The following is a 20,297-nucleotide window of genomic DNA, read 5'->3' as shown; positions in this document are numbered from 1 at the left end:
CTGGCCCAGACCATACAGAATGGGGGCACGAGCCACTGTGGTTGGATCTCTGAATCAAAATTTTCAGTTTTCAGGTGAAATTTTCCCAGTTTTTGATTTTTTACAAAAAGTTTACATTTTCCATGGGAAAATCACCCCCACCCCCAGTCCAGCTCCATTTCAGTCTGTGAAGCTCTAAACAAGCGACATAAACCCAAACACAACACACAGGGCAACTCTTGTTTCACCAGTGCTCCCCATCCTGGTTTCTGTCAGCAAGGGCCTGATTCCCTTCTTTTACACCAGTGTAACTGCATCCACTTCAGCACTCTAAATTCCTGTTAATGCTCCGGAGTTAAGGGCACTGAGCTTCTCACAGGATCAGGTCCTTGATCCAGTTTTATTGCCTTCATCTACAGAACCTGAAAATGCTTTATCCCAGGAGTGGGCAAACTATTTGGCCCGATAGTGGGCAAACTATCTGGGTATGGAAATTGTATGGTGAGCCATGAATGCTCACGAAATTGGGGGTTGGAGTGGGGGGGGAGAAGGAGAGGGCTCTAGCTGGGGGTACGAGCTCTGGGATGGGGCTGGGGATGAGAGGTTGAGGGTGCAGGAGAGTGTTCTGGGCTGGGACCAAGAGGTTTGGAGGGAGGGAGGGGGATCAGGGCTGGGGCAGGGGGTTATGGCACAGGAGGGGGTCAGGGGTGCAGGCTCCAGGCAGTGCTTACCTCAAGCAGCTCCCAGAAACAGCGGCATGTCCCCCCTCTGGCTCCTACACAGAGGCACAGCCAGGCGGCTCGGTGCACTACCCGGTCCACAGGCGCCACTCCTGCAACTCCCATTGGCCATGGTTCCAGGGGCAGCATGCGGAGCCCCCTGGCTGCCCCTATGTGTAGGAGCTGGAGAGGGGACATGCCACTGCTTCCGGGAGCCACCCGGAGCCATGGCATATGTGGAGTGGGGCAAGCCACCAGCTGGACCACCGGAGCGGGGAAAAACACAGATCCCACTCCCTGGCGGGAACTCGAGGACCAGATTAAAATGTCTGAAGGGCTGGATGCGGTCCCTGGGCCATAGTTTGCCCACCCCTGCTCTATCCCGTGCAGTTAGAGAGCCTGATCTACAGCAGAGTTAGAGGACCAGTCAAACCACTGTTGCCAACAATTGTAATACAGATGGGACCACAACTGTATTCTTCAAATCAAAGGAGTTTGCATTTGAGGTTCTGGATTTGGCCCATATCTAGTTTAAAGGGGACACTTTCAAGTCAATTTGAGCCCCAAATTTTATTTATATAAACACATGCACTTTTTAAAGGTTGGCAAATGCTCACAGGAATACAAATGTTTTCATGAAAACAGCTTTCAGTGAATTTAAAAGTCAGTTAAAAATCATGTTACAATAGCTCGGTCCCACATGTGTTAAAATACAGTTGGCACATTTAATTCTGAAATCATTTTAAAATTATAATTTGCATCTTCACCACTTCCTCTGTTTATTTACATTGTGCACCTATTTGTTTCAAGCTGGTTGCACTTGCCGGCTCTCCTGCAGCAGTGCACTGCAGGGAGGTACAGGTTGCAAACACTGCAGGGGCATGTCTACATCAAAAAGACTAGTTTTACTGAACTTTAAAAAAAAAAGCCAAGTAAACCTTTCTAGTGACTAGGGTTTGTCAGAGGCTTATTCCCCTATGATAGCTAACTTCTCAGCCTAAATTACTTGATAGTGTCCCTCTGAGTCAGGAGTAACTCCACTGAAGTCAGTTGAGTTTCCTCAATGCAAAACCAGCGTGAGGAGGAAGGACGGTGGCTCAGGTCTCTTCCTCTTTCCTCTGTACTCTCAGTTACTCGCACACTGACTAGAGAAACAGAGACAGGGGCACAAAAAGTCAAGAAAAAGGAATTCTACAGCCAGAGAGAGCCTGAGGTCATAGATTTTCAAAGAGGGAGGCAAAAGGCGTCTTACTGCCATAATCTTCAGGTTAATAGTCATGCGGTCCTGCCAAGCAAAGCAGACGACGTGGGGCAGGTAGAGGGTGAAGTAGACGACTCCGCTGCAGGCAGCTGCCAAGTTAGCTTTGGAGAAGAAGGTGCTGAGCAAGAAACACTGCATGATGGTGGCTGTGGTGAACGTCAGCAGAAACAGGAGGAGGATGAGGGGATTGCTGTAGTGAAGCACCTTGCCACACTGTAACCAAAGGAAACCAAATGAGTTTAGGTACAATGCTGTCTCACAAGCTACCGTTGGTACCAGATCTATAATGGTTAATCAATTTATCCTACCCACTCTACCTAATCTATTTAATCTGTCTCTCCAGACGTTTTTACCACAGCATCTGAGACCTTTACAATTAAAAAAAAAAATCACAGCCAAAGTAAGGCAGTGGTCTAACTTCATCCCTACTCACTGGCTCTGAGGCACCTGGCATTGTCACTAGTCTCACTGGTTGCCCAGTCCAGAGTTCTATTTGATGACTCTCTGTTGTCTTTGTAAAAGACGAAAATCTGATGTTCTCCCTCTGCGTTCCTCAAAGGAAAGTCCCCTGCAGATGTTACAACCAGGGGCGGCTCTAGATATTTCGCCGCCCCAAGCACGGCGGCATGCCTCAGGGGGCGCTCTGCCGCTGGTCCTGCAGCTCCAACGAAGCAACGCAGGACCAGCGGACCCTCCGCAGGCATGCCGCCGAAGGCTGGCTGCCTGCCGCCCTCCCGGCGACCGGCAAAGCGCCCCCCGCGGCTTACCGCCCCACGCACGCGCTTGGCATGCTGGGGCCTGGAGCCGCCCCTGGTTACAACCCTGCAAATCCAAGTGAGAAGTGTCTGCATGGAAACCAATTCTGTTAAAATAAAATTGTCTGAACTGTCAGAACAAATTCCCATTGTTCTTCCCGTGACCCCCACACCAGAGAGAGGTTGTGGGGAAAGTTGGCCAACACACAGTTACAAAGAAAAGCTAGTAGGCAGATAATAAAGCACTATATTCTGCACCTGAATCACATTCACATTCACAGAGCCTGTGAGGGCTGAAGAGGATGACTAAGATCTCCCAGAATCCTTTGTGTAGAAAGTAACCCACTGGATGAACTTGTGTTGACCTTTCTTCCTTAATGCTTTTGAATCTTTAATGTCCCCTCTCACTGAAGAATGTGGTTTCAGCTGTCAGCTTACGCCTAGAGGGAGAAGGGCTGTTTTTTTCCTTAAGAGCTGGTCTCCACACAATTTTTGTACCGTATAACTAGGCCAGGTAGAGGTGTGATTTTTTTACCGATAGACTTATACTGATGCAGTCCCTACCGTGGCTGCCATTGTACTGGGATAGCTAGTCCCCCATGGGTAGCAGAACAATTATTTTGGTATAATTATTTTGGTATAAGCACATTTACAGTGGTACCCCAATATAACGCTGTCCTCGGGAGCCAAAAAAAATCTTACCGCGTTATAGGTGAAACCGCGTTATATTGAACTTGCTTTGATCTGCCAGAGTGCACAGCCCCGCCCCCCGGAGCACTGCTTTACCGCGTTATATCTGAATTTGTGTTATATCGGGTCATGTTATATTGGGGTAGAGGTGTACAACAGCCTCCACACTAGGAAGGTTGTACTACTTTAACTATACCAGTACAGTTAAAGTAGTACATCCTGTGTGTGTAGACAAGCCCTAAGAGTGCAAATACACTGGGAGAGCTTATAAGGACAGGATTGATTAGAGAGGGCAGCCTGAATTCTGACTCTGTATTTGTAACAATTCAGTGCACTGGGGAAAACGTCAGGCAACTCTTCCCTGCCAGAACAGCGCCCATTAAGGAACCAACCACTCCAGCTCAGTTAAAGAAGAGTTATACTATCATCTAGAAAAGGGTTGGATGGCCTTGGAATCTGGGTCCAGTTCTAACATAAACCACTTTGAAAAAGCAGCAATTTTGAGACTAAGGAGCCAGGAGAGTTCTTGCCAGGAAGTGAGGGATAGATTAGGCTTGAGTCAGTCCCTGGTGCCTCTCTCCCCCATTTGTGATAGTGTCCTAGTTTCAAAGCAGGCAAGCACGGTCTATGATAAATGACTCAGACAGTGAATGAAAAGATTAGAATTCCTCAGATTGAGATCTTCTACGTTTGAAGCACTGATATTTATTGAAAGACTTGCCCTGTATACTGGAAATGCAACAAATGGAACATGACCTGTCAGTGTAATCAGGCCTGACGCATCCTCATGCAGACAGTCTTACAATAAGTCTCATTAGTGAATTTATCTCTCTCTGTCTCAGCCAAGTGCTGATGCAGCCTGGAGGACTGCTTACAAGAATGAGCATTCTACGTGCTAAAATCAGAGTAGGCCACCAGTGGTTCTGGTCTCCTTATGTACAGCTATTGTTTCTTGATGGACAGCTAATATCAACAGTGCAAACGTGAACTGCAGGTTTGGGGCTTTTTAAAGTCACTCCCAAGATAATCCTTACCGTAATTAGTGCTGTTAGGAGAGACACGCTCACAGACATCATGATGAAGCTGTCTAGGAACCAGGTGTACCAGATAACCCCATTAGTAACTCCCCGGTTCTTCATGGCTTCTTTCAGTCTCATTTCCTTCTCCAGCACAATGCTCTTCACTATCATGGAGACCGAATAGATCCAAGCCAGCACCATGAAGATAGGGAAGGAGCGGTTGAGGGTGATCATGAACCTACCCATGCAGGGAGAGAGGAGTGAGTGAAATGCAAGTAAAGCAGGCAAGGGTTGGGATGAAAAGGAAAAAAGAAAGGGAAAAGGAAAAGAGGTATAAAGAATTCTTTGCACTTATTATGGCTGAGCATTTCAAAGGAGCCTAAGGTTAGGCTTCTCTGAAAATCCCAGTCTAAGAGTGTAGTAGCAGCTCTCAAAGAACTTTACAAACAATGAATTAAACTGTGCAGCCCCCATCCCCAAGGGCTAGGTGTTATCTATATTTTACACATGGGGAAACCAAGGCACATAGCAGTTATGAGACTTGCCCAAGGCCACTGAATCTGTGGCAAGGTACAGATCTACTCCACACTTCACTTTCTGAACGCTGTGCCATGTTGTAATTATTATAATGTGCTAAGAATGTTTTGAGACAGATGCTAATGGTAAGAAATGAGTCTCCCGTGTGTTAGATCTTTGAAATGTTTCCCCAAGTTTAATTAGCAAATAAATCAATAAATATTAACTATTAAAAGCAGCCAGATGCTATGTTGTATGCAAAACATGATTCTTGGAAGGTCTTGAGCCTGTCACAGATGGTCAGTGTTAGCAGTTAGCTAACAACATCTGCACTACTATGTCAGACAGCTGGAGGGCTCCCTCTCTCCGTTAACGTTGGGTCAGTTTTAGGTCACAACCTGGAACCTTTTATGCATGGCTGCCATAGTTTTGTTCCTCATCCCTACAACAGATATTAGCAGTAAAAGGTAGCCATGGACAGGGCCGCCCGGGGGACGGGGGGGGAAGTGGGGCAATTTGCCCCAGGCCCCGGGCCCCACAGGGGCCCCCCACGAGAATACAGTATTCTATAGTATTGCAACTTTTTTTTATGGAAGGGACCCCCAAAATTGCTTTGCCCCACGCCCCCTGAATCCTCTGGGCGGCCCTGGCCATGGAGAATACATTTAGGATGACCATGAGCTACGATGAAACACGTTTCCTGCTGGCATCTTTTTACATGTGTTGTGAGGTGAGAGTAGCATTATGTAAGATATCTGACTCTCATTTTGCACCAGTTCCGTGATGGTGACATTTGAATGAAACTGACCAAAAAGCCAGAGGAAGCCCCTTCGCCCCCTCCCCCACACTTCTTTCTGTATGGGGTAGAAGCCTGGGACTGTAAAAATCAAAGGAAGAGACATTCTTCAGGAGCAGGACAGTGCCAGTCAGCAAAACAGGCAGGAAAACATCACTTTCCCGCTGAAAACTTCCAGAGAGCAACCTGGCCTGCTGAACCAAAATAAAATGCTTTGTTGAGGCAGGCTGGGAAGGGCCTCTTGCTTTTGCCTCTTGTGGGAGCTCTGGTCCCCAGATTAGCAAGCATGGTCCCAATGTCAACCCAAAAGCAGCATACCTCTTCCAAAAAGGTCTAGCCATTTTATTTAACTAGGTTCTTCGAAGGGACTACAACTAAACGCGGTCTCTGTGGTTTTCTGTGACTGTTGCAGGCCTCAGGCTATGTCTACACTTAAACTGCTACAGCAGCGCAGCTGTGCTGCAGTAGCGCTTCAGTGTGGACACTCTGTGCAGTAACAGAAGGGGTTCTTCCACCACTGTAGGTAATCCACCTCCCCGAGAGGGGGTAGCTAGGCCAATGGAAGAATTCTTCTGTCAACCTAGCGCTGTCCACACAGGGGGTTAGGTCAACCTAACTACGTCTGTCAGCGTGGGGATTTGTCATACCCCTGAGAGACACAGCAATGCCAATGTAGCTTGTCAGTGTAGACCAGCCCTCAGCAACCTTTGTCTGGTTTGGGTTCCTGCAGCTGCAATAACCTCTTTTGGTGAGCCCCCCAACCCCCCAGAGCCTATTAGCACCCTTCTGTGAGAATAACAGGTATTGAGGTGGGCAATGATAACACAAATGATATCTGCAATCTGCAATTAGCAGCGGTGTCAGTGAGGGAGAGAACAGCACTATTCATGACATGGGATTCCTGGAAGTAGGACTGTGCATGATTCAGAGCCACAGTGTTATGGGGAAATGCTCTCTGTGTGAGCCCATTTTAATCATCAAAAAAGTTCATTTAATTTTAATTGAAATCTTCTTTTCCCCCTCCAGATCTCACAGGCTCAGCTATGAACTGTGCAACTTTTTATGTGCCTCGAGTTTCCAGGCATTCTCCTGCTGCTATTAAAGTCAATGGGGTTTTCCCACTAATTTCAGAGGGAGCAGGATCAGATTCTTCAGTCTCCTTTTTTAAAGTTCCAAAGTACTCCGGCTTTTTCTGCTTCTCCAATTTCCTTATCTTTGTTAACCAGGGAAGCACATCCCTGGCTCCTTGAGTATTTCACTAATGCCATAGTCCTGGGATTTCTTTCTGGCTTTTAAACAAGATCAAAGGCAAAAGCAGTCAAGCCTCCTGAAAATCCACCATCTCATCCAGCCACCCGATTAGTTATCAGAAATAGGATCACTAGCTGCCTTACTCACATATCATCTACAAAGCAGGGATACGGCATTTGCTGCAGGTAGATTCCTGATGGCACTTCAGCGTTGGTCTGGGTCTTTATAATCCCATGCTCAATCATGTCTTGCAGATACGCAAACCCTCCCCAGATGTAACGTAAATCATCCACTGGGTCAGCTCTTGGACCAGGATCCCAGTACCTGAGAAGAAAAAACATATGGAAATCACTCAGGCAGGCACTTTAAGAAAGAGAACACTTAGTCGAGAACTTCCCAGGGGCTCCACCCAGTGCTGTTCCTTCCAAGTTATGGCTGTCAGGCTCCGCTGCTTGAGAAGGGGTCAGACGTTTATGATTCAGAAAAATTAATTATTGTTTTGTTTTTTAAGTTCTCTATACCGTTATGTAAAACAGTAATTTTGGCCAAAAATGCATAAAGGGGGTTCAAAATAAAACAGCAATTATATATTGCAATGTGCCAAATTTGTTCAAAATGTTTCTGGTATCTATGGATTTGTTTTGTTTGATTTAAAATGTATTATGGCCTCAACTAGATGGACTCACTCTCAGCTCCCAGTAGCCTCTGTAAAATCTCAGCTTTTTATTTTAAAAGTTCTTTTCTGGATGTTGAAGGCTTTGAATGAATTTGCGCCATTACATGTGTCTGACCTTTCAGCTTCTATCCTCAAGATCCAAATCAGATGACTATTTCATTTGTCCAGAATTTAAGCTTGTGACCAGGCATGGTCAAAAAATTTCCATCTATGCTGTTTTTTTAATGGAAAATTGGATTTCCAACTAAATTAAATCTTTCACAAAACATATCTACTTTCTGCAGAAACATTTACTTTTTTTTGTCAAAATATTTCAGCTGAAGTCTTTTGGTTTTTAGCTAAAATCTTCCCATTTCTGAGTTTTCAGTGAAAACTCAAAAATTTCTGTTAAAAAATCCAATGAAAGCAAACTTTTTTTTGTTTGTCAAAAATTTCTGCAGAGGTGGAAAAAATCCTCAGACCACTTCTCCTTGTGAGACCGGGAGCCACAGTTTTCAGTAGCTGTTACACACCTCTAATGTGAATAGCTTTTTCTTTAACCATTATAGTATTTTCAACCACAAGTGCTCAAAAATCATGCGTCAGGCCCCAAAAACTCCTGAGATTGGCTTGCCAAGTGGCATTGGAGCATTTAGATATCATGTTTTCAAGTTTTTCTCTGCAGTCATGATGTCTAGAAACTTGCTTTTATTTAAACTGAAAGCTGAGACTCTCAGGTAAATATGTGATTCCAGCATTGGCAGCTTTAGGAAAACTGCAAATATTATGTGACTTGACATAAAATGATATGCACCGGTAACACTGCTTAGAAACTCCCAGATCATATACAAGTAGTCTCAGAAAACATGTGTGCTAACCAGGGGTGAAAGTAACTTACAGGACTTACCGGTACTGCCGGAGTCCTGAGGGACCGTGGCCTCATCTGGAAGAGGCGTGGCCTCTCAAGATTTAAAGGCCCTAGGGCACCAGCTGTGTCTGGGAGACCCAGGGCCTTTAAATGAGCCAGGGGCTCCCAGCTGAAGAGGTGACTGGGAGCCCCCTGGGGCTCAGGGGCAAATTAAAGGGTCCAGGGTTCTGGCTGCCAGGGGGAACCCCAAGCTTTGTGGGGCTGGTGCAGGGATTTAAAGGGCCCAGAGCTCCTGCCACTGAGGGGAGCCCCGATCCCTTTAAATCCTGGCCCCAGCCAGGCCGCCAGAGCCGCGGCCAGGATCCAAAGGGCTCTGGGCTGCCCGCAGCGGCGGGGAGCTCTGAGCCCTTTCAATCTCAGCTGCAGCCGGGATTTAAAGGGCTCTGGGTTGCCCGCAGCGGCGGGGAGCTCTGAGCCCTTTCAATCCTGGCTGTGGAAGCCGGTGCGGTCCAGCATGGCGTACTGGCTCTTGCTGGTATGCCGTACCGGACCAGACCGGCTTACTTTCACCTCTGGTGCAAACACTTTAAGAAGCAAATCCAAGGTGGCGGAGGACTCTTGTACAGCAAAAGCAGCAGTATATTCTGTTGCATAGGGGGAGAAGACTTGATGTGCATGTCAAGTTTGGCAACATGCAGGGGGCAGAAGGGGAGGAGATAAGTAGAACTCCCTGTCCACTCCATACATGAGGAGGTCACCTAAAGATCCTGTGCAGGCTACTCCAGCCATCAGAGTCCTCCCTTCTACCCTCTTCCGCCTGTCCAGCCCCTGACACAGTTGCTCAGTACCAAGCACTAGGGTCTGGATATGACTTCTGCTCTGTGTTATGCATGTGAAACAACACTGAATTCAATCAGCTCTCACATTTGTATTTGAATGCAGACTCTGACCCACTCTCTGGCTCCCAGAATGTTGGAGAGGGTTCCCATATTTTGCATTACTGGTTCAATGGCAGGCGTAGCTGAGGAAAGCAGAAATCATTACCTGTCTTTGATTTTATTTGTTTTCTCCACTGCATCTATATCCATCCGGATCTTGTAGTTCACATGTGGTGGCAGCTTGCTGGCCCCGGAGTGTATGTCAGGGAAGACTACTCCAGCCCAGAATTTGTTTTCCTCCAGCAGATTAAGAGCTTGATGAGTCAACTGGGTTTCATCAGCATGACCTTCAAATTTATCCAGGGTCAAGCACTGCAGATAATCACAAAGGTAACAACGTTATGGGACTACAGTAGCAGGGGTTATACACTGAAAACACACATCACTGGTTCGACAATGGGGCAGGAAAGTAGGTTAGTTAACTTTGGCAGTAGATGTCATTTTCAGCTTTAATACTTGTATTGAAATTGTGCCTAAAACTGATTTTTCCTCCCCCTGAAGATTTCTCACTTGGTCCAATTCTTATGACAAATTCAATACACATGACATTGTTAAAGACAGCTGAAAAAATGCAGCAACCACCTTACAAAGAACCGTAAACCTTATAGCTAACACAACAAACCGAGGAGGGAGGAATTGACTGAAGTAATCATGAAACACATTTTTGGAGACAGCTCATAAAAGCAAGTGTCTCACTATCAAGATAAAGAGAAGAGAACACTAAAGCTGCAAGCAACCCTCATCTCTATAAACAAAACACAAACAGAGGGACTATTCTGAACCTACTGCCTGGAAAACAAGGATCGCACCCACCAGGAGGGCAATCAAAACTACCAGCTAAAACAAGGGTGGAGGAGTATTCACCACCTTAGCCCTTTGCAGGATTACAGTATCTAGTGAAAACCAAAGCCCGTAACTTACCCCCAAGGCAGTATTAGCAGAGGCTCTGTAGTGCAGGGACTGCAGTTCTTCTGGCCCCCACATGGGGGGCGCAAAGAGTGGGAGGATTCCTTACATGGCCTTCCCCACCTTCTTTATACATCTGCACAATCTGGCCTTTGGGCACAATTTTGGGACTTGGGTTGAGGCCCCTTTGAAAATATAGCCCCAGAGGTGAAGAGACAGCCGAATAAAACGCATGTGACAGCCAGTAGGCCCTGCTCATATGTCTGTCCTAGCCTGCTGGTAGCAGTAGCCTAGTGACAGCAGGACTTGAAGCATTACCTCATTGCATGGAACAATGACAAACTATGACCCTCTGGACAAATGTGAAAAAGCCCTCCTGGATCCTGCCCTATTCTGGCATGAGGGGGTGCCTACAACAGTCATTGATAATCAGAGTGTGTCACTTCAATGGGAAGCTAATAATTGTTGGGGGGAGGAGGAAGGGCACATCGGAGCATTATTACTGTCTTTCCCTCAGCTGCATTGAGAACACACTGCCTCCCGCACCAGGGTTGTAAACTGAGAGATCCCCATCCACTGCCTGCTCCTATCGGAGACAGTGCCACAAACCTGCCAGTCTAGTCTATACTGGACTTTATGGAGATCTGTGCTGTTTGAGATACAGCCTTACAGCCTATTCAATGGAGAGATGGCAAACCCCATTCCCAGAACAGCTGAAAGAATCCATGATCTGCTACATCTGTGCGCCTTATCCCAAAGGGGGGTCAATCAGGACCCAGGTTCTCTGATGTGATCTATAGTGTAGGCCCCAACAGATGAAAGTCTCCAAATCCCACTAACCAACCCACAGAGTCCCCCAGTCCGAATACTTTCCACTCTTCAAAATAATGCCACTGTTTTAATTCCCCACCCACCCCAAAATTATTTGATCAAATAACCATAACTTCAGGCATTTGTGACACTGCAGATATCAAGATATACTAGAGGCTTCTCAGCTAAGCAGCCAAGGATATCTCATGGCTCTAAACAGCAGCAAGATATTTAGGAAAAGCTTAGATTAAAATCAAGTGATAGAGTGAGACAATCAAAAAGCTGTGGTCAGAGGTTCAGAGCAGCTTGTTAGCCACTGTATACATGTTCAGGCATAGGGGGCGGGGTGGGGGGAAGAGGAGATATTTATTTGCATGTTAGGAGACAGTGCTCCTCAGACAACTTTCTATCAGTCATGCCGATTGACTGAATATGTATTTCATCATTTTACCTAGTAGATGCAGGAGCAGTAGAGTCACAGTTGCCCAGACAGAGAATATTAAATGAATGTTTAATGAATATTAAAAATGCAGCTCCTATCCCTGGAAGTGCTTAGGTCACTGAACAACACTATAAAAACGAACAAACATTCTGATTTAACTGAACTCTGCATACTTTAAACATGTAAAACAACGGGGGAGGGGGGTGTCAAGAGAAGAAGGGATCAAGTTGGAGGGGAGAGAAATGAGGGGTCAAGGGTGGTTATGAAACATACATTAGGAAAGAGTATTAGTTTAAGTACTGATTAAAAGAACAAAGAGAGGGTATGAAATGGATGTCACAGGGGAATGAGTGCTACACCAGTGGGCTGTCATGTTTGCTTTCTACCCTCAAATATACGCTTTCTGCTGAGATCCCTTAAGGCTTGATGGTGTGTGTGTGCATAGAAACCCATCAGAACAAGGCTGCAGAGCCAGGATGTAGCTAGGACCTTCACCACTCAGTCACTTTACAGGCAGCTAACCAGGGCCACCCAGAGGATTCAGGGGGCCTGGGGCAAAGAAATTTCGGGGGCCCTTTCCATAAAAAAAAGTTCTATTCTTGTGGGCCCCGGGGCCTGGGGCAAATTGCCCCACTTGCCCCCTCCCGGGCGGACCTGCAGCCAACATATGGTAAAGAATGCAGCACGAGTGTAACCTGATCTCAGTTGCACAAAATGGTGCACAAACACTCTGCAAGCTGTAAGTAATGGAGCAGTTCTGCCAACAGCCCTGCTGAAAGGAATTAGTCCTCACACCTCAGTCATGAGGGCATCTGTGACTGTTGTGAGGTCACCCTTACAGGGTAAATAAGGCTGGGACTGTACAAACTGCACAGCTGGCACTGAGGTTAGCACGGAGCCTCCATGGAGTGGGTGTGAAAGACAGGGCCAGCTCTGACTTTTTTTGCTGCCCCAAGCAAAAAAAAAAAGCCCTGGGCGCAGGGCTGCTGGACCCAGAGGCAAAGCAGAAAAAAAAAATAGGGCAGTCGTGCTGCTCTAAGATTGGACGGAAGCCGCCCCAAGCATGAGCTTGCTTGGCTGGTGCCTGGAGCCGGCCCTGGTGAGAGAAACTGATGCTAAATGTTTGGGTTGTTTCCTTTGGTGGAACTGCACTCAAGTCATGCAGAATGAATCTACAATGTGGCTTGGGAGCAGGGTGCGCCCTACTGGATCCACTGTGCCATTTTTAATAACAAATAACATGCACCTAACTGGCACCCCAGACAAAGGCCTCAGAGTGCTGTGCACCGCATTCTGTTTGGCATGGAAACCTGGACTCTGTGCAGACCTTGACTAGACAGGGGAAATTCTCTCAGAAATTCAAACTGCCTCACAGTTGGGCTGGAAGAGTTGGAGCTACAGTGTAGATGAAGCCCCAGAGGCTGGAACTGTTTATACAACCTGCTTTCAGAAGATTTTCTCTACGCTAGCACTCTAGCTAGTATAGAACTGTTTCTAATTTTAATTTTGGGGGAAATCTCCCCAGTGTCAACAAGGCCCATGTGCGTTTTTGACAGTTAAAGGACAGCTCATTCATAACACAAAGCAAAGAAACCCTGGACCCCATCTGGAAAACACTTAGCCATGCGAGCGTTTGCAGGATTACAGCTCATACTGGTACTTTTTGCATAACAGTTTCTCAGCTGTTTGTGTATTTGTTTGATGTTTAACATAGCAACTCATGTTAGTCAGCCATTTAATGAATTGGCTGTCACTGATTTCATTGATATCATCATCTACCTTCTTCATTTTGCAGTGTAATAGGTTTGTGACTAACCCGCTGTTTCCACTGAACATCAGCTAGCTAGCTCATCAATAAAGGTTTACTTTGCACTTCATAATGCAATGTCTTCTTCCTCAGTCTCTATTGTCATTGAGAAAGATATTATTATTACCACATGCACAAGGCACCAAATCATCATTATATGTACTTCGGAGGAACCCTGTCCATTTTACATTTACCAGCCACCTTTGCTATAATGAGAGAAAGAGATTGTGAACTCTGTAAATGACAGAGTTAGCAACCTGGAAAATTACAATCCCATGTTTGTATCTTGTGCCTCTTAACTCCAAAATCAGTGAGACTCTAGCATAGAGAGTAGCTATATTTAGCCTCTACAGAGACTGGGAAGAAATGTATTCAATTACCTCACTTCACAGAACGCCAAGAGGCTAACTTGTTTGATTTTATCTTTTTGATCATCTCTTGCAGGTCAATAACCAACAATTACTCTACATCAAAGTGCTCATAGAGACAACTTGTTATTTAACTGGCAGACATCTTTGAAATGTAAAGTCTCCTTTGTTTAACCTTTCCATCTTGTGAATTATACTTTGCTTTTTTTAAAAACCCTGAAGAATGCTTGTAACGGAATTAAGGTTCTTACATTACCATAGCTGATAATATTCCAAAAGACTATTTTACGTTTAGGGATTATGTGTGATAATATTTTTTAAATTGACAAGAAAACAATAAAAGAGGCACTTAAACCACCAATGTTATTACTTTGTAGCTTTGCACTTGGATAGCATCTTTCATACAAGCATCGTCAAGTGCTTTAGAAACATTAATTCATATAATGTGCTCTACAAACTTTAATTAAGCCACACAACTTCCCTGGTAGGTATTATTCCAGGTGGGGAAACAGACACAGAAAGGGCCTGCTTCTCAGGTGGGAATAGAATCCTGGTTGGGTTGCCCAGCCAGGATTGGAATAAATATTTCTCTCTGAGTGTCATGATATTTTAGCCCATTGAAAAGAGATTAAGTAGAAGCCAGAAGTCCTGACTCCTATACCTTTGCTCTAACCATTAGATCATGCTTCCTCTAACATGAATTATACTGAAAAGAAACAGTAACAGATGGAGAGAATAATTTGTGCGTTTGTGTCACTATGATAGAATAAGTTCATTTTCTATTTGACCCTTCTTATTTCATCCTATCTCTAAATACCACTGGCTCTGTGTATATAGCAAGCTTAAAAGACACTAGAATACAAAAATACATGATTGCCAGGCACAGCTACTGCCTTGGCTATGAAAGTTCCAGTGCAGGCCCCACATAGAGCAGAGTATTGCAGTTCAGCATGCGTGATAAGTTACTCTGCTCTAACATACTGCAGAGAGCAGAAGTAAAGTTAGTACAGTACGGTCATATGCAAAAGCTTCTCTCTCCCTCTGTTGTGATAGCTATAGATAGGACAAAGCTGATTAGGCCTTCACTTCCTGCCTTTTTCCACAGGAGAGACAGTCTTTCCTTGTAGTTAAAGCACAGGACTGGGAATCAGGAGACCTGGGTCCTATTCCTTGCTCTGCTACAGACTTTCTGTGTCACCTTGGGCAAGTCATATTCACTTTTTTTTTTTTTTTTTTTTTTTTTTTCCTACTGAGTACTGTATTTATACACTATATATATATATATTATTTTTTTAAAACAAATGCAGTTAGTATATACTGTACTTCATTCTCTTTATTGGACATGTCTCTAGCCAGTTTAATCACTTAGCCTCTCTGTGCTTCAGCTTTCTTAACTGCTAGTGGTATTGTAAGATATAACTAACATCTGTAAGGCACTTACAGATCCTCAGGGGTAAGATAATATAAACAGAAGTACTAAGTATTATTACCATGAGCAATGGCTTCAGATTGTCAGCCCTATTCTGCCCCAGGGTTGAGCCCATCATGTTTATCTGTGTTCAAAAATTTACAAATCAGAGTCTGTATTTTATTTCTTTTTCTCCCTTCCTCATTAAGAGCCCACCCTACCCCACCCCACCCATACCCATCTTCTGCTTAATTCCAGATAGCTTTATTTACCCATCAAAGCCATTCCTAGAAACCCTGGGGAAGTAATTGACCCACCCTTCAGCCTGGCCCCCATGACTGAAAGTAACACATTTGCATAACTTGTTAGCTTAGTGAATGGGATTCTGAACCTATCATTAAGTTTAGATTGCCCAAGTCAAATCAACTTCTGATTATAATGCTTCTCAAAGGACCTGCCTGAGAATGTGTCATGTTACCTTTAGCTCTGGAAGTGAAAAGAACAGATATGGGCTATTACACACCCATTGGTGTATCACTGGGAAAGGGAATGTAAAGATACTATTAGCTCTTTATTTATCTAACAAAATTGCACCTAACTTTCTCTTTGGTGCCTATGAGTGGCCTCAAGATAGTCCTAGAGAATGGAAGCTCAAAGACAAAAAAATGGTACAGAGCCATATTTTCAGAAGTGGCCACTGATTTTGGGTCCCTTTGTTTCAGGACATCTGGACTGTAACACTTTGGGCACTCCAAAATGGAAACCATTTTAGAAAATGTGGCCATCAGTCTCTCTTCTAGTTCAGGTATGATAGTTTGTCAGCATACCATACCCAAGGTGTAGGGGTGCTTTTATAATCTGAATTACAAAAGAGCATGGAGAGATCCCTTACATGAGAAAGTATTATAATCCACAATGGTGCTGCTGCTGTGTTTGGACTGATTCCTGTAGAATACAGTGTTATATTTTTTAAGGGATAATGAAATCTGACTGGGAAGAAGCAGAGCTGGGCAGTTGCATTCTCTTAGTATGACAGTCTGAATTGGAATTCCTTCTGGCTACTCCCCATTATGCACAAGATCATATATAAACCTCTAGCTAGAGCCTTCAGATTATTATTGTTTGGGAAATATTTGTAACATTCTGTTGTATTTGCAATCTTTAAATATAATTATAATTTTGGTTTTATTTCAAAGCTTTCTGCTCTGAATTCCTGTTACAGAGAAGTCCCATAGAATTTAATAGAAAATTACGATTCTGTAGAATCTTTGAACCATCCTATATATTTTAGAGAATTATACAGTACCATGGATGGTCAAAAACCAATGGAAAGAATATCACTCTCTGTTAAATTCTAAAAATTTTAGAGCAATTTCTCTAGAACCCCATTGGTTGATTCCCAGTAGATGCTAAAGGATTTTTCCATAAATGAAGTTGTTCTGGGTCCATTATAGAGGACCATCTGAATGGCCTTTTTACCGTTTTTCTCTCGAGTGTGTGATGTAACTGCACCACACGTAGAGCAAGGTGAATAAGGGGAGGGGAAAGAGGTAGGCTTCATAGGGACAAGGCACCTGGACAAGCTTTAGAACATAAGCTCCTCTGGGTAGTCTGTAAACTCTGGGGATGTTTGGAAAGCAGCTAACACTTTATGGTTGCTCCCATGTATAAATAATACTAGCAATGAGGAGGGCAGAGTGGGTTGGTTATTTAGATAGACAGTAGGGAGGGAGAGTTGATTTGGATATTTGTCCTAAGAAAAAGGCAAAATAATGAAATAACCCATATGTTAAATTAAACAAAAGAGGCAGGAGTTAAATAAAAATGAAGCAAAGTGAGGTAAACAAAAAAGTAAACAAAAAGAGAGGAATAGAAATAAGAATTAAACTGGTAAAAACCAAATGATTATGAGTTAATTAAGGGAAAGGCAAAGAGCTCAGGGTTAAAAATAACAACAGGAAAGAGAATTGACAACGAATTATCACCTTGTGTTTTCATGCTCTCCCTGCACTCCCTGCCCCTCCCAGATACATCCATGGTTTGGATGTTATCTCATTAGGTGATAAACTCTTTGGGGCAGGCACCTGTCTGTTTACATATTTCTAACTAAGGGCTTGTCTACACTGGCAATTTAAAGAGCTGCAACTTTCTCATTCAGGGGTGTGAAAAAACACCCCCTTGAGCGCAGCAAGTTTCAGTGCTGTAAAGTGCCCCTGGTGGAGGTGGGTTTTTTTAGAGAGCTGGGAGTGCTTTCTCCCAGCACGGCGCCGTGACCACACAAGCCACGTTAAAGCGCTGCCATGGCAGCGCTTTGGCATTGCCAGTGTAGACTAGCCCTTAGTGCCTAATGCATTGGGGGGTGGGCTGTAGAAAGGACACTAATGCCTCACACCTCTGATAGCCTTTTTAGCATCACCTGTGGCCACAATGATATTAACTTTTGTTTTTTATCTAAAGGAAACGGATTGGTATTGTACAGTGATGAATTTCCGAGAGCTAATATTTCTTTTTAAATAAGAAGTAAAAGGAAAAGAGTCACTGAAACTGTGGTTTGTCTCAGTGCAAAAATCATTTTGAGAATGAAACTGTTACAGCCGCTAAATCTTTTAGGATCTACATACACAGTAGTTTCTAGGGAAGGGAGTCCAGTAGTTTTTTTGCTGGGTTCCATTCTAAGCTCTTTTACCGACACACCATCTGACCTTGGGCAATTCACATGAGGCTTGATCCAATGCCCATTAAAGTCAGTGGAAACATTGACTTTCCGTGAACTTTGGATCCGATGGTTAAACTCAGGGTGGGATTTTCCAAAGCATTCAGAACCCTGCTCCCTCTGAAGCCAATGGTAGGCCTTCTGAAATTCCCACTCTGTGTGTGTCACTTGCCGCTTCTGTAAAATGGCTCTGATGACATTTTTCTGTCTCCTGTGGATGTTTCCAGACTCAGCTAATATTTTTAATAAAGCATGTGGGGATCATCAGATGAAAGTTTCCCTATCAGAGTAAGGTATTTATTCTTCTGCCCCTTCATTATTTTAAAACAAGTAAGGTGAAATAACTGAAATACCTTGTGATTTAAATCTCTCTGTCTTAGCACCCATCACCACAGCATCTAAACACGGATGGTGATGCTTTGATGTATTCTCTCTCTAAGGATTTCCAGTGGTGCCCATCACCATAGGACAAGTGCCAACCTTACCTCCAAATACTGATTAAACAAACGCAAAGCTTGGTCTGTGACATTGAAGATATTCCGCCAATCAAAGTCTGCCACACCCTCTTCACGGTTCTCTGGACATCCACTATGGAGAAAGTTAATCACATCTTCAGCAGTTAACCCTTCAGCACCCAGCTGTCCATTCAAGAAGTCTCTCACCGTGGGGTTCTTCAGAGTGTTCTGGGAAGCACATCAGTTCTGATTTACTACATTGCTCGTTAGAACACGCCTACTCTAGATAGAAAGGTTTCATGCCATCCTACTGAGTCCCCAATTAGTGGAAAAGGGTAGGCCACGGAGTTATGTCTGTAAAGGGGCATCTAAAGGGGAGAGTTACAAGCAACAGATCCTTGTTTGACTCTTAATTCTATTCCTCCTTACAAGGCTTGGAATAAGTCTAAAAACACCTGATCCTCATGCAGAGAAAACAGCTCTCAAACAAACACAGTATTTCTCAATATGAATTTCTCTTCATACCTAAGCCACATGAGTTACTTAACAGTTTGTTCTGGACTTTAGGGGACCCAGCACATTGATTCTTTTGCCAATGTAAATAGTAACTTTTGCAGAATCCTTCCTTGCAGGCCCCTATATAAGGGACTTTGCCAGAAGGGAGAGGACATGGCTACAGAGCTGCTATCCCCAGCTGCCAGAATGGACCTTGGGGCCAGGGGCAGCTGGGGGCAACTTAGAGCAGCCCCGAGACTTCTCTAAGTTGTGCAAGGGATCAAACCAACTCTGGCTGATCCAAGGATCAGGTGGGTGTAGAAAAGGTATAATACCATCTTTCCTTTCATTTCCTGCACCAAGCAGAGCTTAGCTAGACCTGGGAATCAGGGCCAGTGTCTTCATAATGCATATCAGACAGGTCTGCAAAACAAACCCAGTGACCATAGACCCATATGTTCTTAGGAATCATAACACTGCTTCATGCAAAGGTTGTGCTTCCATCCAAACTTTCCAAGTTAACTCTCCTATCCCCTATGAAAGAAAGCTGAAGGGCTGCTCTAATCACAGTTCCCCAGCCAAGGCACAACATACTCGGATCATATTCATTTGCAGGCTGCTTTGAAAGAAGTGCCACAGCTGAGGTCCCACTTCTTCCCAGGCTTTGGTCAACAGTCTAAGGCGCTCAAGTTCTTCAAATGTGGAGTTTGCCTGAGGCATTAACAACCAGAAAGGAATATCAATATGTTAGAGAGAGAACTAAACACATACAGACCACTCATGGCCAGATACATGCAGTGATGCTGACCCCTGATGGTTTGTAGCAATCTGTAGCTTACTAATTTAATTTAATTTAATTACAATATTTCAATAAACATGAAGAGACATTGTGGCAACGGAGTGTGACAGAAAGAGTGCGCCTCACAAAGGGCATTCCTTGAATTCTATTAGGCTCATCCAAGACACCCACAGCACATTTCTTCTGTGTGTTTAACAGAAGCAAGCGTGACTAGATAGATGGATAAATCTATTTATATAACCCTCCTCCCCCAATTGCAATAGTGGCTGCACACTTCACAAACATTTATTTATTCCAGCCTAACACGCTGTGAAGAACAGAAATATTACTACCCAGTTTTACCAATGGAATCACAGAGAAGTTTGCCACAGCCTGCAGCAGAGCTGATTTAAATACCAATCTTATGATTCCCAGTCCAGTGTCTGAACCACAAGACCACCCTTCCTTTCCATTTGCCGCTGGAGCAGCCAGCCTGCCCCCTTCCCTACACCCCATATAATCTTCTGCTCTCTTCTCTGCCGTTCCTAATCAGTGTTAAAAAACGGGTCCAATACAATTTCTTCCTTCCTATGATGCATTCTAGACATCAAAGCAAAAAGAACTCTGTGAAGAAAAGGTCATGAGGGCAAAATGGTTGGCTTATTCTC

General features: G+C 44.4%; 1 protein-coding gene across 2 annotated transcripts in view; it reads right to left on the bottom strand.

Moving 5' to 3' along the window:
* Window positions 1-20,297, bottom strand: part of ABCA4 (ATP binding cassette subfamily A member 4) — a 109,858-nt gene that overhangs the window by 60,025 nt on the left and 29,536 nt on the right. Inside the window, exons 10-15 of one of the 2 annotated variants that reach the window (XM_039484729.1) lie at window positions 19,446-19,562; window positions 18,387-18,584; window positions 9,554-9,759; window positions 7,134-7,310; window positions 4,439-4,661; window positions 1,951-2,172 (exon numbers count right to left, since the gene is read on the bottom strand). In XM_039484729.1, the coding sequence (XP_039340663.1) occupies window positions 1,951-2,172; window positions 4,439-4,661; window positions 7,134-7,310; window positions 9,554-9,759; window positions 18,387-18,584; window positions 19,446-19,562 (1,143 nt within the window). Of the gene's footprint in view, window positions 1-1,950; window positions 2,173-4,438; window positions 4,662-7,133; window positions 7,311-9,553; window positions 9,760-10,368; window positions 10,612-18,386; window positions 18,585-19,445; window positions 19,563-20,297 lie in introns of those variants that run through there. The other variant, XM_039484728.1, reaches the window with a different exon arrangement.

The sequence above is a fragment of the Mauremys reevesii genome, linkage group 8, assembly GCF_016161935.1.
Source record: "Mauremys reevesii isolate NIE-2019 linkage group 8, ASM1616193v1, whole genome shotgun sequence".
NCBI lineage: Eukaryota > Metazoa > Chordata > Testudines > Geoemydidae > Mauremys > Mauremys reevesii.
This window is presented reverse-complemented; position numbering and strand designations above follow the sequence as displayed.